Source organism: Meriones unguiculatus, chromosome 1 (assembly GCF_030254825.1).
Source record: "Meriones unguiculatus strain TT.TT164.6M chromosome 1, Bangor_MerUng_6.1, whole genome shotgun sequence".
NCBI lineage: Eukaryota > Metazoa > Chordata > Mammalia > Rodentia > Muridae > Meriones > Meriones unguiculatus.
This window is the reverse complement of record NC_083349.1, coordinates 144,626,309-144,649,649: the sequence shown is the minus strand read 5'-3', so window position 1 is coordinate 144,649,649 and position 23,341 is coordinate 144,626,309. Positions and strand designations below refer to the sequence as shown.

The following is a 23,341-nucleotide window of genomic DNA, read 5'->3' as shown; positions in this document are numbered from 1 at the left end:
CGGGAGGCTCTGATCACACCTGCGGATCTCCTGCTTGGGAGGTCTAAGATCCCCTTCCCTATCTGACCATGCTTCCTCCCCACCTGCTCAACAGTGGTGGGGGTACAAAGGAAATCAACAGCACAGGGGATTTGAAGCCTCACCCACCTGGGTGCCTTTTTGCAATACAAGAGTCCCATGGACTATTATGACGACCCTCAGCCCACTAAGGGAGACACAAATAGGTGCCTGGTTCCTGACAAGTGATGTCAGTGGGTGGCCAGGAGTCAGTGTTGCTCAGCCCCCTGTCCTCAGCATTCTATTACAGCTGCTTACCAGTGGACCCTGAGCTGGCCAAGCTAGAGTGTTCTGCCAACACTTACAGCTTTCCTTCACAGCACTGGGAATGGAGTCCAGACTCTTGGCCATGCTGAGGTGTTTTACTACTGAGCCATGCCCCTGCTCCGCACTGGGGGATTCTAGGCAGGGGCGGATCTCTAAGCTAGTCTTCTAGCCACAGTGTTCTATTTTTGAGATTTGTTGAGAGGACTTTTGGAATCTTGAGAGGATCTCATGAATCTCAGGTTGGCCTCACCTTCCTAATCTCTTTTTCTCCAGCTCTCAAATGCTGAGATTGCAGGGCTGGGCTACCACACCCAGGTTCTGAGTAATGTTTACAAATAGAGCGTCATGCTGGGTGCAGTTATTGCACGCTCTGGATCCCAGCATGCAGGAGGCAGAGACAGGCAGATCTCGGAGTTCAAGGCCAGCCTGTACATACTAGGTACATGAGTCCCCACCACCAGAGCGAGACCCTGCCTCAAAATAACACACAATACAAGATCAAATAAACACGATAATAAAAACATGCAAATAAAGTCATAGTTTAGGGGGTTGTGTGCAAGTTCTTACAAACAGGGCCTTACTCTGTATATGGACCTGCATTTACCTCGGTGGGTGGGTGAGTGCATGGGTGGGGCGGTCTCTGAAAGGAGACGCTGATGGTGTGTCTGCCTCTAAGCACTGCACAGAGGCAGGAAGGAGGGCTCTCCGAGTGCTACTTGGAGCGGCCCTGAGTCTTCTTCAGTTGGCCCTGAGTCTTCTTCAGTTAAGTGCGGGGCACCCGTGAGGTGAGGGAGGGGCTTCGGTGCCCGGCAGCCTGTCTCTGCCTCTGTGGGGTAAGGACCAGGAGTTCTCGGCAGAGCTCTGCCACATGGACATGGCACCCATGTCCACTTGTGTTTTCACCGTCAAGAATTTATTTATTATGTATACAGTGTTCTGCCTGCTTGTGTGCCTGTGCACCAGAAGAGGGCACCAGATCTCAGTCTAGACGGTTGTGAGCCACCGTGTGGTTGCTGGGAACTGGACTCAGGACCTCAGGAAGAACAGTGTTTTCAACCTCTCAGCCATCTCTCCAGCCCTGCGAATTTAAAACCACGGCCACGTGAGACCGTGAATGTGTGGGAACCACGAGAGTGCGGCTGGGCGAAGGCCTTGGACTCAGTGCCTTGGAGGGTGAGAGGGGCTGGGCCTCTCCAACTACTACCAAGAGGACTGATTTCCTTCCTTCCTCTCCCCCACCCCCAAGATATGGTGACTTGAAACCTGCTATGTAAACCAGGCTGCCCACCAACTCAAAGAAATCCTCCTGCCCCTGTCTCCCAGGTGCTGTGATTAAAGGGCTGCACTACCACGCCCAGCTTGCTTGGTTTTTCTGAGATAGAGCCTTAGCTCTGGACTCACAAAGCAGCCAGTGCTGGCCTTGAACATTTATTTGATCCTCCTGCCTCCGCCTATGTTCCTGAATGCTAGCGTCTCAGGTGTGTGCACATGCCTGGCCCAGCTACTGGATTTCCAGGGGGCTCAGTGTGCCTGTTTCTGCTGGTGTGACATTTTGGGCTTGTCTTCAGTGGTGTTATGTGGCAGTTTCCTCTGAAGCTAAAACCTCCATTCTGGAGGAAACCTCAAGGCAGAGGGTGTTAAAAGTGAGGTAAAATGTTCTACCTCCAGGGAATAGCCTTAGGCTTAGAACATAAATGGCTCAGAGGTTACAGGAAGTCCCAGAAAGTGATGAGACACCAGCTCCTCTACCCCCTCTCTAAGCATATATATAAGAGGCGAGGAGGGCCGAGGCTCTCAGACGCAGAGCCTCCTGGAGGAGACGCAGAGGTAAGCGGCGGGAACGGACACCCTCCACCGTGGAGCTGCCTGCAGGTGTGCTGTGCGCCAGACTCCCAGCCTCGTGGGCTACCAGCCCTGCTGGGGTGGGCTTCGCTGAAGCAGCTGTCCTCCTGTAAGTAACCTCAGGGCAATTCATGGGTCCCCCACATTGGACTGTGGTGTTCACACACTCATCTGTTGCTGACTCCCTATTTTGGGATACATGGACTTTTTTTTTTTTTTTTTTTTTTACATCTCTCGAGGGTTTCTCTGTGTAGCCCTGGCTGTCCTGGACTCGCTTTGTAGCCCAGGCTGGCCTCGACCTCAGTGACCCACCCGCCTCTGCCTCCCTGAGTGCTGGGATCACAGGGTGCACCGCCACAGCAGACTTAGATGTTTGTTCTTGTCTCCCCAGGAACAGGGTCCCGCAACAAGTGGGTCTGTGCTAGCTTTATGGGAGTCAGGGCGTCTTTTGTTATACTGCATTTTTTCTTGGGGTTGGGCCACCTAAGATTTCTTTCTCTCCCCTAAAGGTTTATTTTTAACACTCTCTCAATGTGTGTGTACACATGCCCCTGCAGCAGGAGTTAAAGGCAGTTGTTAGCCCCCCAGCATGGGTGCTGTGACCCAAAGTGTGGGGGTCTCTGCAAGAGCAAGATGCACCCTCAACCACCGAGCCATCGCTCCGGCCCTCCAAGGGTTCTCCCTGCCCTTAGGGTATAGGAGTAGCTGACTGAAGAGTGGACTATTCATTAAGCAAGACTGGGACTACGTAAGCGAGGCATAGCAGGGCACAGTCTCTTCAGCACTTTGGAGGTGAAGGCTGGGGCACTCAGAGGCAGGGATAGCCCGGGCTATGTCGCCAGACCCTGTCTCGTACACACACTTGTTCTCCATCTCTGCCACGTGATGCCCAGTGCTGTCTCTGCGTGCAGCAGCAAGGAGCTGTGGCCCGCAGGATCCGCACCCGCTGGGTCCCCGAGCGGAGAGGAACCTCTCTTTAGAGAGGGGACCTCAGTAGGGATTGCTCAGCACACGACTGAGTGACTCAAAATCCCTGCAGCGGAGTTTCTAGATACAGAGATCGCTTCTGGCATGTTCTTCTGGTGTGTGAGGAAGGGTGACTCTGTATGCGAACTGTGGCCCTGTTTGACAGTGTTTTCCTTTAAGCACATGTCCCAAGGGTTCAGGGCTGACGAGCAAGGTGAGTCTGTGTTCCCACAGGCATGTCAGCTTGCCTTTGGGTGTCCAGGCAAAAGGGTGTGTTCTCAAGAGGGGCGTGTCCAGCTGCACCACAGGGCCAGGCTATGGCTTTCATCTTCCGTCTAAGCCATTTCTGGTGTTCCTGAGGGGCTCGGGTCCTGCCTGGTAGGGTCCCTGTTTCAGATTCACGTTTTTGCACAGGCAAACTGTGTGGCACCCGCAACAGTATTTCTAATTCTTTTTTGTTTTGTTTTGTTTGTTGTCTAGACAGGGTTTCTCTGTGTAGCCCCAACTCTCCTGGAACTCCCCCTTAGACCAGGTTGTCTTCAAATTCACAGAGCTCCACCTGCCTCTGCCTCCCGAATGCTGCCTCCACCACCCAGCCAGAACCGAGGTTTTCAATATGCTAGTCAAGTGCTCTATCACGGAGCCACACCCCCATCCCCTCACTGGGGGATTCTAGGCAGGGGCTCTACCACTGAGCCACACCCCCAGCCCCTCACTGGGGGATTCTAGGCAGGGGCTCTACCCACTGAGCCACACCTCCATCCCCTCACTGGGGGATTCTAGGCAGGGGCTCTACCACTGAGCCATTTCCCTAAGCCTCTTCTTATGTTTTATTTTGTGAGATTATGGTTTTTGTTCTGTAGCCTGCACTAGATCAGAACTCACTCTGTAGTCCCTGTAGCCTCTTGTTTTTCTTTTGCCTCAGTCTTCAACATGTCTGGCTAATAATGTTTCTAAGAATGACTTTTTCCTAATTCCTGTGGCATGTCATAGGCCCTGGCCAGTGTCCCTCTTTCTTGGGGGTGATTCTGACTATATACAGCTTCATTTGGGACTGGATTTCCAGGTTTCAAGAGAATGAACCCAGCCTTGGTTCATCTCCAGCTGTGGGCCTTGGCTGTGTTTCTCATGACTGAGCAAACTATTTCTTGCTCTGTGTAGGTCTGTATGTTGACAGCTACAAAAACCAAGTGCACTAAGACAGTCCTCCTCCTCCCAGGGACAAAGCTTCACAGCTGTCTTTAGACCTTGTTTCCACCATAGACCCAAGCCAGCTTTCTGATTCCCTTGTCTCACTGAATTTTGGGGCTTCTCTTTCTTTCTTTGAAACAGGGTCTTGCTATGTAGCACAGGCTAGCCTCACAGCAATCCTCCTGCCTCAGTTTCCTGAGTAAGTGCTGGGACTACAGATGTCCACCATGCCCAGCTTAGGCCTTGGCTTTTATGACACCCCAGCACAGGCCCCCACTTCCTAAGTCCTCTGCCAACACTCCTTCCTGGTCACAGCTTGTGGTTAGAGCCTACACCTGCAGGCCAACCAAGATGGACAAACTGCTCATCTGTGCAGAGCGAGGCAAGTCTGACTCCCTCTCATCCTATGGCAGCATCAGTGATACCCCAAAGTAGACCCGAACCCGAAGGGAGAAACCAATGGGCTTTATACTCAAATACCAAGACCGCCTTACCTCGCACCAGGATGAGCTGCTCAGCACGGCCTGTCCCCACAGCATTGGTGGCGGTACAGATGAAGGTAGTGTTCACCATTCGATCCACAGAATGGACGAGCAGCTGAGAGCCCTGGACGACTGCGGAGGATGGGAAGACGCCCGAAGTCCTAAGGGTGTGGGGTGATGTGAGCAGCATAGCAGGTGTCCAGGGACAGCAGGCTCACCTGGACATTCCAACTGCCGGCTTCCTTCTGTAGCCCTGGAAGGCCAGGCCCTCTCCTCCCTCAGACCCCAGCCCTCCTCCCTCAGGCTCAATCTAGGGTTCATGTCACTCACGTGCTCCAGTCGTAGCCTGTGGGCTCTGGGTTGCTTCGAACGTCACAGGTCAGCATGGCCTCACTTCGGCCAAGGTACCAGTTGTCATCATAGCCAGAGATAGAAACTTCAGGAGGGTCTGAGAGAGAGGGATGACAGACTCAGAGACAAGTGGAATCCAGAACTTGGGGCAAGTTAGCAGCATAGATGACATCAGTCACTACAAACTAGGCTTAGCAGGCCACACCACGAATGCTCTAAACAGAGTAGACCCCACCCAGGAAGCCACATGGATGTAAGCTCAGGCAGGGACCAGAAAGCAAGTACAGGTATCCTGTTGTGTGTATGTGCATTCATGTGTGACATAACATGCCTAGAGTAGTGCAAATGGGAGAGAGTACATCCAGACAGTCTGGGGCAGCCCGTGCAGGCAGACAGGAAGCCAGGGTGGCCAGGCTCACACTGAGGGTCTCAGCATGACTATGGCTGGAGGGAGACACTGCAGAGGAGGTAGGGGGCTCATCACACAGTCTAGGGCACAACCACCCCACGGGGATCCTGGGTCGGTTGCCACAGTGAGCTGACAGGGTGGTAAGCTGCAAGTGCTGGGTTTGACGGGCATGGCTCATGCTTGTCACCAGGCACTGAGGTAGGTAGAGGAGGATGAGTTCAAGGCCACCTTTAGCTACATAGCGCTCAAGGTTAACCTCAGGCGAGAGAGACCCCGTCTCAAAAAAACAAAGTCTGGAAAGATGGTTAAGAGTATGCACTGCTCTTAGTGGGTTCGGTTCCAACACCCACATCGGGTGACTCGCCCGTGCCTCCAGCTCTCTAGAGGCATCTGCTGCCTCTGGCCTACACTCCGGCACAGACACAGACACAGACACATAGAAATAATTATAGATAATAAAGTAAGTCTTTAAGGAACAAAACAAAGCTGCCATCCACGGTGATGCATGGCTTTAATCCCAGCACCGGGGAGGCTGAGGCAGGTCCGTCCGTCCCTGTGAGTTGGAGGACAGCTGGGTCTAGGTAGAAAGCTCAGGGCCAGCCAGAGCTACAGTCAGATCCCGGCTCGAAACAAAATAAAACAAAAATGAGCCAGGGGTGGGGGATTCCAGCCTTTGTGTGCTGAGTGCTTGGAGGCATCCCTAGACAAAACTGAGGGCTGTCACTGTACGCAGTTTCTGGAGAAGCCCTGGACATTTGGGGACGGCTGGGGCGACTTCAAGGCCCCTAGCAGCCAAAGGAAACAGAGAGCAGGGGTCAGTGGAAGCCCCGGGGAGGTGATGTGAGCAGTAGGGCTGAGGCTGGCTGGGCTAGAGTCCATGCCCAGCATGCACAAGGCCCCTAGGCCCACTCTCAGCGCCTCACAGGGCCAGATGTAGTACACACCTGTAATCCCAGCACTCTGGAAAGTGGTGTCTGCTGGGTTAAGAGTTTCCTAGTGGTCATGCTCAACTACATGAGGGCAGCCTGGACTACCTCAGACTGTTCCTCAAAACCACAACACTCTGAAGCTGAGGTCAGGAATGAAATCCAGTTGATTCAGGCAGGGGAACAGCCCTGTGTGGAGAGCGAGGGTTACAGGTTTGGGTCGGGGGCTGCATAGGAGCGGGTTGTCCTCAGCTGTCTGGGAAGTTTAAGGCTAGACCAAGCTACATGAAACCCTGTCTTCAAAAATGAATCAATGAATGAATAAAGTGTGGCAAAAGCACCAGGATCAGCAGTGTCCAGGATAGCTGATGAAGGCTGTAAGGGAGTATTGTATCACCTGCAAGTCAGAGAAGACAATGCAGGGACAGCTGTTTGCAGGCAAACTGAGTCTTTTTTTTTTTTTCCTTAAAAAAAAAAAAAAAAAGCATTTCAATTTGTAACAGCCCTGGCTATCCTGGACTTGCTATATTGACCATGCTGGCCTTGATCTCACAAAGATCTGAGGCCTCTGCCTCCTGAATGCTAGGATTAAAGGCGTGTGCCACCACCACCTAGGATATTTTTCTGTTTTCTTGTTTGATCTCACACTTGGAAACTGGAAGTAAGTGAACCCCCAGGCTCTGAAAGCCCTCTCAGCTTAGCTCTGATTCTGGTGCAGGAAGGCGGGAACCCACAGAAGCCATCGTAAGCCTGGTGTGATGGTGCCTGCCTTAATCCCAGTATCTGGGAGGCCTCAGAAACTGGTACAGACAACAGGCCAGATTTGGCTGATGGAAACAGACGCAGACAGTACTGGGGCCAGCCAGGACAGCAGGTGTGAGGGAAAGCCACCTCCCTGCTCACTCACAGCGCACGGAGAGGGACACCGGCAACAGGATCGGCTCTTCGAAGCTCTCGTGTTCTACTTTGCACGTGACCTTGACGCCATCTGCTCGGCCCACGGGCACCAAGGAGTATCGGCTGATGACAGTGACCGTGCCAGGCTGCGGCCCCGGCTCCTGAATGTCTTTGGCCTCTCCACCCAGGGATGAGATCCAGGAGATTCGGGCAGGTGGGCGTCCCCCCGAGGAGACACAGCGGGCAACGGGCACGGACTGGGGACCAATCGTGACCTCCTGAGCTTCAGCGTGGTTCTCAGGCTGGGCTAGGGAGGGGACCAAAGGAGACATGTGACTCATGAGTTACAGTCACTCAACAAACATCTGAAGAGCAGTGGGGGTGGATGGGGCCCCACAGTCAGGGTCTGCTTCCTGGATTGAGAGCCCAGCTCCTCAGCCTAGCTGTGGGCAGGCCACTTTAACCCTTTCCTCTAATGTCAGAGTAACATAAGTCTGCACCCCATGGGGCCCATACCCAGCGCTTAGGATCTGTCTGGCATACATTATCCTAGACTGTGAGACTGGGTCTCACAGTGTGGCCTTGGCTGACCCTGAACTGACAGAGGTTCCTGCCCCTCTCTGAGTATTGAGGGTAAAGTTGTGCACCACCAAGCCAGGCGTGTGCAGGACATTTTACAGAACCCATTCTGCCCTTTCAGAAAGGTGCACAGGTCAAGGCTGGCAGCCCAAGCGAGTGATCCTGCCATTGGGAAGGGTGGGGCAGGAGGATGGTGAGTTGGAGGCTAGCTTGATCTACATAATCAGATTTAATAATAAAAAATAACTGGGGAGGAGCTGGAATTAGGGCTCAGCAGTTAAGAGCATTCCGCACTTTCAGAGGACCCGGGTTCAATTCCCAGCACACACATGGCGGTTCACAACTGTCTGTAACTCCAGAAGACCTGGCACCCTCAGGCACACATGCAGGCAAAACACCAATGCACATGCACAATGAAGCTATGGTGGGCTGCATGCCAGCACTGGGGAGGTGGAGGCAAGAGTATCAGAAGTTCAAGGTCAGCCTCGGCCACACAACTTCCTGGAATACATGAGGCTTTTGTCTCAAAAAACAAAACAGAACAATAACAACAACATAGTTGTTACAATGAATAAATAAAACCGAAAGCAGAGAGAGCGAAAGCAGAGAGAGCGAAAGCAGAGAGAGCGAGCGCACCACAGCCTGGAAGAAACTGAAAATTCTATAGCTGAGTCATACATACGGTTTGACAGTATAGCTTGAGCTGAGTGGCTACACAGGCCTTTGAGCCTAGTGCTTGGGAGGCAGAGTCAGGTGGATCTATGTGAGTTCGAGGCCAGCCTGGTCTATAAAGTGAGTCCGGGACAGCCAAGGCTACACAGAGAAAGAAACCCTGTCTTTTTTTTTTTTTTTTTTTTGAAACCCTGTCTTTAAAAAAAACAAAACAGAAACAAAAAACCCGAAACTAAACCAAGCAAAACCAAATAAAAAAATCAAACAAATAGAACAAAACACACACACACAAACACACACACACACACAAAGAAACCCTGTCTTGAAACAAAGAAAGAGGAGGAGGGAGGAAAACAACAATCTAGAGATTTGAGGGAACACATTCCTGACTAGGATGTCCGGGGAAAGGTCTGTGTGTGGGCTCACTGTTAGAGCTCTTATCTCCGACGCTGAGGCCCTGGGTTCCATCCCCTGCTCGAGAAGGGAAAAACAAAGTGTCCTATCTCTTTTCCTGTAATCACTATTTTCCTGTGCTTCCACACAAAAGGGATTCTCCAACTGGCCATCACTTTTGCTCTTTCACCTTATCCTCCCAGAAAACTTCCTTGGGGAAAAAAAAAAAAAAGCTTCCTGGGAAGCTCCTCTTGCCAGCAGAGACTGGCTAGGGCGCTCAGCCCCAGACCTCATCCCAGTGCAAGGTTAATTTCCTCAAAGGGACTCTGTGGCCTCCACATCACCAGCCTCTCCACAGAGGCAGAGGTTGCTCTAGCCACAGCGCCTGTGGCCTAACTGATGTTCTAAAAGTTGCCTGCCCTCACCCCCCCATCCTCCCTTTCAGCAGGCTGTGAATGGTGGGCAAGGCTCTGCCATTGAGCCACTCCCCAGCTTTCTCCCTGCCTCCCTCCCTGCCCCACCTCTCCTCTGTATCCCTCCCTTTTGTTTCTGTTTCACTGTGCAGCACAGCTTAGGCATGTATATCCCAGGACCTGGGCATGCCAGGCAAGCACTCGGTACTGAGCAACAATCCCAACTTTCCTCTATTTTTTATTGAAGTAGGGTCTGGCTGTGTAGCCCAGGCTGGCCCCAAACTCATGATCCTGCTTCAGCCTCTCATGCTCGAGAAGAGGCACATGCCTGGACGCCTGGCTTGAAGTCTCTCTCTCTCTCTCGAAGTCTCTCTCTCTCTCTCTTGAAGTCTCTCTCTCTCCTTGAGACAGTTTCTCTGTGTAGCCCTGACTGTCCTGGAACTAGCTATGCTGACCCAGCTGGCCTTGAACTCAGCGATCCGCCTGCCTCTGCCCTGGGATTACAGGTGTGTGCACCATGCCTGGCTTTAAGTATTTCTTGACAACACTTTTGTTGCAGCTACTCCACAGGAGCAGAAGGCTTTACAGGTTTGGGAGAAGGGCTTTGCATTGTGAGTGTGTGCGTGTGCACATGTGTATGCGTGTTGATTCAGAGACAGGATCTCACATAACCCAGGCTGGCCTCAGCTCATGTTATATACCTGAAGATGACTTTCAACCTCTGACTGCCTTATTTATAACTTTCAAGTATTGGGATTGCAGTCATGTGCTGTCATCTCTAGTTTCATGTGGTGCTGGAAATTGAACCCAGGGCTTTGTGAATCACAGGAAAGTACTCTACCAACCAAGCCACATTTCCAGCCCTGATTTTTCCCCCCATAGGAGATTGAACCCTAGAGCACTGTGCATGCTGGGCACATGCTCTGTTGCTGATCCCCAGCCCCTCACTGGGGGATTCTAGGCAGGGACTCTACCACTGAGCCACACCCCAGCCCCTCACTGGAGGATTCTAGCCAAACACCTGAAAGAGCTTCATCCCTAGCCAGCCATATTTTAAAATTTGACTTTGAGACAGGGTCTTAAGTTGTCCAGGTTGGCTTTCAACTCACTCTGTAGCTTGCCTCAGCCTCAGTTGCTGAGATGAAAGACCTGCTCCCCAAGAACTGGCAATATGGCAATAGCTATGCTCTTGATGGTGTCCCTGTTCCTCAATGTACAAGGAGGCTTTTGTGGAGGTTTGAGTGGATACGGCCCACAACAGTCATGTGTTTGAATGCTTGGCCCATGGAGAGTGGCCCTATAAGGTTGTAGCCTTGTTGGAGGAAGTGTGTCACTGCCAAGGCGGGCTTTGAGGTCCTCTACACACACACACACACAATCAAGCTCCTCCCAGTGTGGAAGTCCAGTCCCCTGTTGCTGCCTGCTGGCTCCTCCGCCACATGTGTGCCTGCACACTGCTTTGCTTCCTGCCATGTCGATAATGGACTAAACCTCTGAAACTGTAAACCAGTCCCAATGAAATGCTTTCCTTTAGAAGAGCTGCCGTGATCACGGTGTGTCTTCACAGCAATAGAGCCCAAACTGAGACACCTTCCTAACTCTCTAGAGTCAGAGAGGGAGACATCCTGGGGTGATGGTGTCCAGAGAGCTAGAAGGTGTGCCTTGCAGGGGACTTTCTGGCTTTCGTGCGAAATCTCTGTCACCATGCCAACTGGCTGTCAGTCCACTCCCGCTGAAGCCTGCAGCCGCCAGTCCTTCACTTGTTATTTTCTCTGTATGAGTGTTGTGCCTTCATGTGCCTGTGGAGTACAAGTCTTCAGTGTCCGCAGAGGAGGGAGGAGGGTGATGGGTACCCAGGAAGTAGATTTATAGATGGTTGTGAGCTGCCATGTACGTGCCAGGTCCTGTGAGACAGGGTTTCTCTGTGTAGCCTGGGCTGTCCTGGACTCACTTTGTAGACCAGGGTGGCCTTGAACTCACAGAGATCCACCTGCCTCTGCCTCCACCTGGCTCCAGAACTCTTCAGTCCTGTGGGTATCCTTTCTGGTTCTCCTTTTCCTCCAATCCAGGGATAACAGCACAAAGCTGCCTAAAACTGTCTCACCCCATATCATGGCAAGGCAACCTTAGACCTACGGCTGATTCTCTGTTTCCTTGAGCACTTCCTGCTTCTCCAACAAGCCTGCTGGGGCTCTCTGTGACACCCAGCAGGACTCCCCACCAAGCCACAGCTCCGTGCTTGCTCACAGCATCCATGGCTCTTGTTCTTAGGGCAAAATCAGAATAGAGTGTAATGGCTCATACACCTATAGTCCCAGCCCTGAGGCAACTGGGTTGTTTTGAATTTGAGGCCAGCCTGGGCTACATGTTGAGACCCTAACTTGAGGAAAAAATAAAAAGAATGGCTTGTTGTCCGCCATACCCTTGGTGGACAGAGTCAGCAACTAGCTCTAGCTCTCAGCAGGTGCTTAGTAAGCATTCACCAAAACTAGGCGCACTGGTACAGTCCTATAATCCTAGCGCTTGGGAGATGGAGGCAGGAGGATTTAGAGTTCAAGGTTAGCCTTCCATACACAGTGAGTTCAAGGCCAGCCTGGGCTACAGGAGAGCCGATCTAAACATAAGGAAGGAAAATGAAGAAAACTGGAGCTGAGGACGTTGGTCCTTTGGTAGGCTGCTTGTTGGTAGGTGTGAGGTGTAGGTGTGAGGTGTAGAGGTAGGTGCTGTGTCTACCACACACTGCTGACCCTGTCCCCAGGACCAAATAAACTGCAATGGCTCATGTCCTTAATCCCAGCACTCTGAGGTACAGAACCGGTCGAAAGGATCAACATTTCCAGCTCATCCCCAGCCACACACAGTTGAGGCGGGACTGGCGAAGTGGCTCAGAGGTAAAGGCAGCTGCTGCGAAGACTAACGCTTGGCAACCTGAGTTTGCTCCGCAGGACTCCCGTGGTCTAAGGAGAGAGCTGACCCCCAGAAGTTGTCCTCTGGTCTCCAAACACTGCAGGGGATGGAATCTCTCTCTTCCCTAATTTACATGACTCTCCATCTCCATAAAACAAAAACGTACACAAACTTCTACAAAAACAAAACATATTTGCCAACACACCAAGGACGCTCAACCTGAAAGCAGAGACAGAGAAATAGCCAGGGGAGGGGTCCTCACAGTCCCCCCCACTCACCTGTGACCCTGAGCCAGGTCAACCCCCTGCGGGTGCCGTTGGGAAAGGTGGCGAACTCGCAGGTGTAATTGCCCTCGTCCTCCACCCTCAGTCCCCGGAAGGCCAGTGTGGCATCCCGCAGGTCCGCGTTTGTGTCCTGCCTCGCTTGCACGAAGGACAGGCGCTCCTTGTTAAACTGAGAGTTGGGGAAATCCACGCCGAAGGATGGGTGGAAGGCGGCCACGACCGTGCCATCCAGGCGCTGCCAGGTCACCTGAGAGACGCGCTCTGACGTGGGTGGGAGGAGGCGGCACGGTAGCTCCACGGTGCCTCCCAGGCGGCCCCGGACCTCGGGGAGCACTCGTACCCGCACATCTTGGGCTCCTGGGGAGAGAGCAAAGAGGTTAGTCTTGTTTGTCGGGGAGGGAACAAGAGATCTCCAGGACAGGTAGGACCAAGGCGGAGATCAGATTCCTACCCACTTGACTTTACTTACTCTTATTCTAGGAATAAGTAGCTCCCTGCAGCTCCCTGTGTGGCCAACGCTGCCTTGAACTCACAGAGATCTGCCTGCTTCTGCCTCCCGGTGCCGGATTCAGATTGTGCGCCATTACACCTGACTACCTTGTCTTTTTAGTTTTAGATTCATTTATTTTCAGTATATGTGACGGGCGTTTTGCTTTCGTGTGTTTGTGTACCATGTGTATGCAATGCAGGCCAGAAGGGGGTGCCAGAGTCCTGGAAGCAGGAGTTACAGGTGGTTCTAAGCCTCTTTGTGGAAGCTGGGAGTCAAATGTAGATCCTTATTTGAGGCAGTGGCTTGCTGACTTCCCTGGCTCAGTTAGGCTGGCCGTGAATCCCAGGGGTCACACCCCATTACTTCTCATGCCCCCGCGGCTCCTGTTAAACCCATTTCTTCCCAACAAGTCTATCTCTGACTTTGATGACACTGAGTCTAATTTCTGGTGCTTTGCACGGGTATGGTGTGGGGTTATCTGCCGGAACACGGAAATCAAGCCTGAGGCTATACCACTCAAGAAAATGGCTCCCCTCGGCTTCAGCAACCATTAACTGCCAGCACCCCCCTGGTGAGGATGGTTCTTTCCAGCCCCTTCTCCTAATCTCCCACTTTACTTATTTTTGTTCTTTTGAAGATAGGCTCTCTCTACTCAGGCCTGGCTCTTCTAGAACACACTATGTAGATCAAGCTGGCCTTGAATTCACAGAGATCCTCCTTCCTTTGCCCCTGGAAATGCTTCAATTAAAGGCATGCACCATTGTGCCTGGCTATATTTTTATTTAAAAACTTAAAAAAAAAACAAAACCCTTTTTTTTTTTCTTTTTTTGATATGTGTGGACATTTTGCCTACGTGTATACCTGTGCACCACATGTGTGCCTGGTGCCCAGAGAGGCCAGAAGAGGGCATCAGGTCCCCTGGAGCTGGAGTTATGGACAATTGTGTGCCATCATGTGCGTGCTGAGAATTGAACCCAGGTCCTCTGGAAGGCCAGCCAAAACTCTTAACCACCAAGCAAACCCTTCAGCTCCCCCCCCACATTTATTTGTTTGTTTGTTTATTTATTTATTTGTGTGTGTGTGTGTGTGTGTGTGTGTGTGGTGTGTGTGTGTGTGTGTGGTGTGTGTGTGTGTGCAGGTACCTGCGGAGGCCAGAAGAGAGTGTCAGAGCCTCAGAATCAGAGCTACAGGCAGCTGAGCTGGAAACAAGTTCTCCACAAGAGCAGTAAGTGTTCTGAACTGTTGGGCCACCTGGCCAGACCCTGTCTACCCACTTTGAACAAACATGGAAACAAAGTAGCGTCTCCAGTTTGGGTAGGAAGTACTCCACGCTGACCCAGGGCACAATAATGTGTGGGTTTAAACCCAGGGCTTCCCACCTCTGTGCCTCAGTTTCCCAGCTGCATAATGACAGTGTCTCACCTTCCAGGGCTGTTTCAAGGACCAAGGAATGCTTGAAGAGCACTTAGCATAGGTCCACAGAAAACTTGAACTTGGTAAACAAACAAAGAGTCCAGATAATTACAAGTGTCCACTGACAGTGAGCCCCATGAGCCCCAAGGTGAGGGACTCATCTCCACAGCGAGGCAGAGCTGCCCTCTTGGTGTACAGGGGTGAGTGTGTACCGACCTGGCCTCCTCGCACACAGGAGCCCAGAGAAGGCAGGGTGGTAGCAAAGCTTTCAATCCCAGCACACAGGAGGCAGAGGCACCTGGGTGTCTTTGAGTTTGAGGAAATTCTGGGCTACCTAGTGAATTCCAGGCAAGCCAGGGAGACGTAGCTAGAGCCTGCCTCAGAAAAGTAAGATAGGAAAAGGTTAAGGGCTGGAGAGAGGCTTAGAGGTCAAGAGCACGTGCTGTTCCTGCCAAGGACTGGGTTGGGGTCCCAGAACCCAAATGGCGCTCACAACCATCCCGAATGCCAGCTCTCCCTCGGACACTGCACGCATGGTGCACAGATATGTATGTAGGCAAAACACCAATGCACTTAAACAAATCTTTAAAGAAGAACCCAGGTGGCCCTGATGAGGGACTCTGACAGAAGACAACACTGTGGATACACAGTGCCAGGGAGGATGGATAAGTGGCCACTAGTAAGCCATACCATCTCCAAATAAGCCTCACCACTCAAACCCAGCAACCACCTAAACCAAAAGGGCTTCATCCTCTGCCACAGAGCAGATCCATATGGGCTGGGAAGAGGACAGCTCAGGATTAGAGACCCCAAACCCCAGTGAGGGGCCGAGTGTGTGGCTCTGTGGTTAGAGCCCCTGCCTAGAATACCCTAGTAAGGGCCTGGGGTCGTGGCTCAGAGGTAGGTCTCCTGCCTAGAATCCCCCAGTGAGGGGCTGGGGTTGTGGCTCAGTGGTAGAGCCCCTGCCTAGAATCCCCCAGTGAGGGGCTGGGCTGTAGCTCAGTGGTAGAGCTCCTGCCTAACATATGGAAAGCTCTGGGTTCCAGCCCTACCACAGAGGGCAGCAGGCGCAGGAGTACTTCTTAAAATGATTGCAACACAGATGTGAGCTTCCTGCTGGCTGCTCCTTCCGGGCTGGGTGACCTTTTCAAGCCCAAGTTCTTCCATGTGTAAAATGGAGACATTTAAGCCACCCTGCAGGGTCCCCTGGGATAATTCCAGTAAAAGATCTGACACTCTCTGCAGGCCAGGTCACAGGGTCAGTGCCTGTCCCCACAGGCCACATGTGGCAGGGCTTGCATTCAATTCTGCTCAAGCAGGTTTTATTTTGTTTATTTAGACAGGGTCTCATTGTTTAGCTCCAGTTGGCCTTGAATTCATTCACATCAATCCTCCTGCCTCACCACCCTGAGCGCTGGGATTAAACATCCCTGGAAATGTGAATTAGAGCAGGGCATGGAGGTAGGCAGGAAATATATTAAAGATAGGAAAATGGGCTTGAAAACGTGTCAGGGAGAGGCTGGTGGGATGGCTCAGTGGGTAAAAGTGATTGCTGCCAAGACGGATAATCTGAGTTCAAGCCCGAGATCCACAAACTGGATGAAGAGAACAGGCTCCTGAAAGTTGTCCTCTGACCTCCACACGTGTTGTGACACACACACACACACACACACACACACACACACACAAATGCTAAAATAATGAGAGGTGGCAGTGAACAAGGCTCTGTGGCCTTCAGTTGTAATTCCAGCACTAAGGAGGAGGAGAAGGCTTGAGTCATGAGTCTGAGGCCAGGGAGTCCCAGGCTAAGGTACCCAGGGAGGCCTTGTCTCAAATCAAGAGATGAAAAACATACAGATGAAAACAAATCTCACCATCCAAGACCCCCAGACTAAGTTTCTGATTCTAAATAAAAGACAGAGATGTTCAGGCCCCTGCGGGACGAACGGCATTTACTTGTTATTACATTTATTTATTTGTAAGCAGGGGCGGATGTGCCAGTGCGCAGGTTAGCTCTTTCTACTGTGAGGGCAATCCTGCAGACGAAGCTTAGGCCCTCTCTGGGCAGCACGCACCTTCACCTGCCAGGCCACCTCGCTGGCCCCTGTTTTGTTTGGTTTTGTGAAATGGAGCCCGGCTACATAGTCTGGGCTGGCCTGGAATGCTACATCCTGGGGTCACACGCCTGTACCAGCACCTCCACGCCAAACCCCACCATGTGTAGCTCTTTGTTTTTCAAGACAGGGCTTCTCTCTGTAGATCTGTCTGTCCTGGAACTCAGTTTATAGACTCAGCTGGCCTTGAACTCAGAGGTCCACCTGGCTGTGCCTCCGGAGTGCTGGGATTAGTGGGGGTGGGGGACACCACTGCGAACATTTTTAAGGGCCTTTTGAAACCTCCGTAGGTCAGGATGGAAACCTGACTCATTCCCTCCCAACTTCCCCAGTAAAAGCCATCAGGAAGCCCATCTTTTGTAGGCTCCATCTTTAAAATCTACCTCAGCTGGACTATGTGTAGTCCCTCAGGCTCTGGCTGACCTCACCAGCATTTCCTGCTTGCGTCACCTCTGAGGTGACCTGTCAGCTTTTGTCTCCACACACAGCCAGAGAGGAACTGTGGTAGCAGGTATCTCTTCTCTGCTGGGAGCCTGTGGTAGTTCCCACCCGGCGAGCTTGTGCCCATCCCCTCTCCCCACCCCCTCTCTCAATCTCCTCTCTGAGCCTCTGGCCCAGAGAAGTCTTGCCTCAGGATCTTTGCACTGGCTGTTTTTCTTTCCCGACCGGTCACCCTGGCTTCCTCCTGATCTTGCTTTAGCGACTCGGGATCTGATCCCCACACTGATAACAAGGAGTCTTAACCGGCTTCCTCCCACAGAACCAAACACCTACCTCCCCAGCAGGTCCCATTTGTCCCTGGATCCCAGAGCCTAGAGCAGTGTCTGGTATTCTCCAGGTGTTCTGTAAATGTGCTGAATGAATGAGTGAATGAGTGAATGAATGATGGGAAACAAAGTGCCGGACTGCCAGGCACGGAGGAGGAACACACCTGTAACCCCACCCCTTGGGAGGCTGACGCGGGCAGAGCCTGGCCCACGCAGTGAACACCTGTCTTACAAACAGTAAACTGTCACACAGTGGCAGTTGAATTAGAGTGTGTGGGCTTTTCTTTGAGGGTACTGAGAGCCATGGGAAACTGTAAATGGGGGGGAAGGGACAGGACAAAGTTTAGAAAGATCAGTGAGAGTTAAGAAAATGCTGGGCAGGGGTGGCACACGCCTTTAACCCCAGCAGGAGGCAGGTGGGTCTTGGTGAGTTCAAGGCCAGCCTGTCCACAGAGTGAGTTCCAGAACAGCCAGAGCTACTGAAATAAACCTTGTCTGGAAAAACCAAGTCCCCCAACTTCTGGCTCTAGATCAGGCCAGAGGCTGTATTGATAGAGATCAGTGGTTCTCAGCTGCGGGTCTTCAGCCAATGGTCTTAGGAACAGAGACACCACTCAGTAGTAGCAAAATTACAGTTAAGAAGCAGCAATGAAAATAATCTTATGGTTGGGGGCTCCTAAGACCACTGATCTAGATGGGAGCTGTTCTCCCAAGTGGGAACGGGAGCTTTAGGCTGGGTTTGGGAGGGAAGAGAGACTGGTGGGAACTTGGAAGTCGGTGACCTTGCAGGGACACAGCCAACACCATACCCCATAGACAGTGGCCAGAGAACAGCCCGTGGGAACACTGGCCTCTCTCTGCCTCCCTCAGCAGGGCTGACTGCTGACAGTTCTAGAGACATGTCAGCTCTGTCTGCAAACACACTTCCTCTCCCCGAGGACTTGAGGAGCAGGCTTCCTGCAAGCCGGAGTGGGGACTGCCTCTGGCATACGGACAGCCTGGGGCAAGCGAAAACACAGGGGAAGGTTGGACCTGGGGTCTAGTAGTCTGAAGAAGGAAGGCTGGGTCCTATACACCAGATCAGAAGGAAGAAAGTTGAGGGCCGGGGTCTGGACCCCTGGCTTCTTACACTTCCTGCCTGGCTGGCTCCTCCAGTCTCAGCTTGCCCATCTATAAAACATGCCATGTTCTACCCTCCACCATGCTCGGGTGGGGCAGGGTTGGAGCAAACCTTTCAAGGCCAGAGTGCCTTGAGCACTGGCATCAGCTGCTGCCTCAGCCACCTGGTTAATTAATTAATTACATTAACCATAGTTCCCACCCCCACAGCGGACATCCGGAGCCTGTCCGAGGGGTGTCAATGCCACCACTGCTGCCAGGATCCACGCCAGGGCTGTGCCTGGACTCTATGTGGGCCTCGGCGTTAACACTTGCGGCTCTGGCCCCATGGACGTGCAGCCCTCCTTTGCCGCAGGGGCTCAGCTCCTACAGGACTTTTGCTGTGGAAGTACAAACTCATCAGGGTGAAGCTCCGGAAGGCTCTTCCTGGGATAGGCCGCTCACACATCCTACCAAGAGTGGATGCCTCAGTGTGCATCCCAGGTCCAGGAGACTCTGGCCCCTGCCTGCATACAGGTCCTACTGCTGAGGTCTGCTTCTTCTGTCCCTGACCATCATTCCCAGAGTACTACGCTCCAGCCTAATTCTCTACATAATAACAGTATGTATTACTATAATATACGTATATAATATTTTTTGAGACAGGGTCTTAATATATAGCCGCAGCTGTCCTGGAACTCTCTTATTAGACCAGGCTGACTTTGAACTCAAGAGACCCGCCTGCCTCTGCCTCCTGAGCGCTGGGATTAAAGGTGTGTAACCTGCAATAACATAATTTTTTTGAGGCAGGGTCTTATGTAGTCCAGGCTGGCCTGAACATAATTATGGAGCCAAATATGACCTTGAACCTCTGGTCTCTACCTTCCTTCCGTTTGCAGGATTCCAGGTGCACGCTACTGCTGGTGATGTAAAGGGTATTAGGGGACCGAACCCCAATCTTCACGCATGCCAGGCACTCTCCCAACTGCTCCCCTCCCCTTTTCTGAGAGAGGTCCCAGGTAACCCAACCCCACTATGTAACTGTGTAATCTTGAACTCATGCTTGGATTCCGGTCTTGGGCACCGTGCCTGCTTCGGGAGGTGCCGAGGACAGAACCCCGGGCTTCACTGGGTGATCACTTTGCCAACCAAGTCACTGTCCAGCTCATCTTTCTTCTTCTTCCTCAGCTCTATAGCCAAGGCTGGCCCTGGGGCTGGCGATTCTGCTGCCTCAGCCTCCCCCATGCTCGCAGTGAGGTTCCAGGCCTGCCTCCACCACTCCTGTTTTTCCCGAAAAAAGGTCTTTCTATGTAGCTCTCAGCCTGGCCTTGAACTTCCTGCCATCCTCCTGCCTCAGCTGGTCTCCGTGTCCCTGTGTGTGCAGCACCCACAGTTCCTGACACACTTTCTCACTGTCTGGGCCATCTCTCTGGGTCCCTCTCCTCCCCGCCCCCTCCTGCTCCGCTTCTCAGCATTGCTGGGGCATTAAAAATGTAACAGCATCCCAGGCGGGGGCAGAGGAGCTGGCCCTTGTGCGCGCCTCCCTGTCCCTCCAGTGTCTTTAACTCCCTGTGGCCCCTACATGCTGACTGGCCTTGAGCCCGGCCTGTGCCCTGACCTCTCTGGGTCACGGGATCTCCACAGCCCCTCGGCTAGGTAGTCTTTTGGTCTTCTCTCCTGTTACCCAACCGCTTTGCCCTCGCAGTGCCCCTGCCCCCACTCCCGGCCCTCCCCAGTACCTTTCTGCCCTCCCTTGCAATCTTCCTTCGTTCCTTGCGCATGACTCCATCCTTCAGTCCTGAGTCCCAGTCCCCTCCCTCTCTTGGCTCCTGTCCCTATCCCTGCTCGCTATCCTGTCCCTGTCCCCCCCCCCATTTCTCCTCTGCTCACTCCCCTTCCCTAACGAGAAGAGACAGCCAGGCCTTCGGTCCCTTCTCCCCTCCCCCGCTGCTGTGTGGGGCTGCCTAGATGACATGGATGAGCAGAGAGAGATGGGGAGGAGTGCGGAGGGAGGCTCGGGCTCAGGCAGGAGATCCAGGTGGTGCAGCCCCATTCCCTGAGGAGGCCAAAAAGCGGGGAGGTGGAGCAGCTGGAGTCAGGGGACAGAGATGGAGGGAAAGCATGGAAGAGATGGAGAAAAGGGAAAGGAACAAACAGAACAGAGAGGAGAGAGAGCCAGGGGAAGGGAGATGAAGATGGGAAGAGAGAGAAGGGGAGAGATGAAAAGAGAAGCGAGTGGATGGAAGAGGAAAAGAAGGAAAAATGAGAGGGAGAGAAAGGAATGAGGAAGTGGAGGAAGGAGCAGGGCGGGTTAGGAAGGGGCAAGGTCCCCTCTCCAACTTTCTCCTGGTACACCCAGCACCCAGGAATCCCCCCGCCCCAGGGGCCAGTCAAGAAGAGATAGTCAGTGTAGGTCTAGGAAACAGGAAGCACTTTGGGGAGCTGCCCAGCAAGGGGGACTGCTGGCCCTCAAAGGCCTCCAAGGGACAGAGTGGTGCAGGCCGGGAAAAGGAACAAGGTTAGCATTGGGGTTCTGTGAACTCTTGTGAGGTTTCACACACAAATCGACGCTTGCTGGGTTTGGAGGGTACTTTGGATTCTGAGAACTGACCCAGAGCTGTAGGTTCTGATCTCCTCGTTTCGCTGAGGCAGAGACAGAGGCAGAGGCTGGGAGGTCAAGGCTGATGATGTCAGAAGTAGGCATGGAAGGGAAAAAGAGGCCAAAGGAGTGATAGGCATTCTCCCAGGATCTCTCTGACCCCCTTTCTGAGCAAACTCTCCGGACCCTCCCAGCCCCACATTTTCATAGTTTTCAGTGAGGAAGAAAGCGCCTGGTCACCTGCTGGGGGCGGGATGAGGTCACACACCTGTTCCTTCCCTACCCGCCCCCATCCTTCTCTCGGGGCCTCTTCCTTCCAGGAGTAGGGGGTGAAAGGGGAGGGAGCCTTTGAGAGGAGACTTCCCCCATTTACCTCTAAGTGCTTCGAGGACAAAGGCGTGACCAAGGGAAAGATAAGGTCCCGAAACCGGGAGTCGACTCCTGAACGCTCCAGCCCCGCCCCGCCCCTCCCAAACTAGGTGAAAGCGATACCGGAAAACTTCCCTAGGGACAACGCCACTCCGCGCTCAAAGGGAAAGAAGGGGACGGGGGTTAGAGAACTCCAAACCTACGGGCTAAGGACCCAACCGGGTACACAGCCTTCTGAGTTCCTAATTTCAGGCAGAGCCTTTAGCCTCTGATTATATTTAGGGGCCAAAGGTCAGGGTCCCCTGGTCATTAAATTCCATTGCCCACAGTCAAATCCGAAGCCGCCGAGACACTCGGACCCCAGTGAACACAGCTCTTTGCCCACAGTTAAATCCAAGACCCACAAGTTGGAACCCCCTTTACCCAATTCTACCCAGACCCCCGGTTAAGACAGCCTTCTGAGATCCTGGAGGCAGAACCCCTCGGCTCCCAATTTTTCCAAAACCGAGCGGCCAGTGCCTGTAAACTCCCTGAGGCCTGAAGCGTGCACTCCAGACTCACACCCTTCCCCCTAGGATGCCCCCAACCTCCTCATTGGCTTGCCAAGGGCCACCCGAGCTCCCCACCCCTCGTCTAGGGAACCTGGAACGTGGGTTCCCCAGCGCTCAATTCTCCCGGGGCCGCAGACGCCCAACCCAGCAAGAAGGAAAAGAAAAAAGGGGAGGGGGCGGTGTCGTCCGACCTCACCATCACGACCCTCCAGCTAGTGTGAGTGGGGGGAACATTCTCCACATTCCTGAGGGGGGGTAGCAGAGACGGAAATCCAGATTCCGGATAAGCGATCGGCGGCGCAGGATGGGGAGGATTTAACCCTTTCCACTCCGAGGGAGGTGGAGGGGACAGAGAAACCCGGGCTAGAATGGGCACTTGTGATTAAGGGGGGTGCGGAGAGGGAGGTTAGGAGACTCGGAGAGGGAGTCGGGTATGTTGAGGGGAAGCTCTGGATCAGCAGGGCCTGCCTGGAAGGTGGGCACGATGGAAGGGGCCTCGGGGAGCTGGGAGTGAGGTGGCGGACGATGCCCAGGCTCTCTCCCTCCTGGGGACAGAGGAAGGCACAGCGCGTTTTCACCTGTTTCCTGAAGCAGGAGCAGTAGCAGCGGCAACAACGGCAGCGTCGGTGACAATCTGGACGGCGGGAGGACTGCGGCCCGGGCCATGGGGGGCCCGGGGAGGGACAGGGCCCGGGCAGGGGGTGCCTGGGGACCACTCTTCGCGCACCGATCGGCTGGGTGGGCAGTCAGGGGTCTGAAGTCTCCGGCTCCAGGCCGGCTTTCGCCGCTCGCGGCTCTCAGGATCAGTTCTTTTGGCCCAGCTCTCCCCGCCTGGCTCTCAGGATCCGCGCCCCCCGGCCCCTTGCTTAGCTCCAGCGGGCCGTACACATGACGTCACGGCCCCGCCCCTCTCCGCCGAGCTAATCCTGAGGCTCAGGCCCCGCCCCCTTCCCCAGCTGTGGCCCCGCCCTTCCTGAGTTCTACACCTGTCCGGCCTCACGATTCTATCTCCGCCCTCTCTTGGGACTAAGCACCACCCCTTCGGCAACCTGGCCACGCCCATTCGACGCGGAGCCACGCCCCCACGCGCCCGGGAGGACCCAGTGCGTCCCCTACTGGTCATTTTACTGAGATGCGGTCACACCCCCTTCTAAACTTCCGGTCGGCTCCCACCCGCCGGAGCCGAGCCTCCTCGCCCAGACCACGCCCCGCTGCCCTCTGCTTAGCCCGAGCGTGTGGGCTGCTCTCGTAGGGCCTCCCCGCCTGAGGTACGGCTCCTCGGCGAGGCCACACCTTCCCTCCCC

General features: G+C 53.5%; 1 protein-coding gene across 3 annotated transcripts in view; it reads right to left on the bottom strand.

Moving 5' to 3' along the window:
* Nectin2 (nectin cell adhesion molecule 2) overlaps positions 1 to 22,973 on the bottom strand; it is a 32,658-nt gene extending 9,685 nt beyond the window's left edge. For 2 of the 3 annotated variants that reach the window (XM_021642187.2, XM_021642190.2), the window contains exons 1-5: positions 22,616 to 22,973; positions 12,631 to 12,993; positions 7,399 to 7,695; positions 5,136 to 5,253; positions 4,818 to 4,966 (exon numbers count right to left, since the gene is read on the bottom strand). In XM_021642187.2, the coding sequence (XP_021497862.1) occupies positions 4,818 to 4,966; positions 5,136 to 5,253; positions 7,399 to 7,695; positions 12,631 to 12,993; positions 22,616 to 22,703 (1,015 nt within the window). In that variant the 5' untranslated portion in view covers positions 22,704 to 22,973. The remainder of the gene's footprint in view (positions 1 to 4,817; positions 4,967 to 5,135; positions 5,254 to 7,398; positions 7,696 to 12,630; positions 12,994 to 22,615) is intronic. The other variant, XM_021642188.2, reaches the window with a different exon arrangement.
* Positions 22,974 to 23,341: the final 368 nt, after the last annotated feature.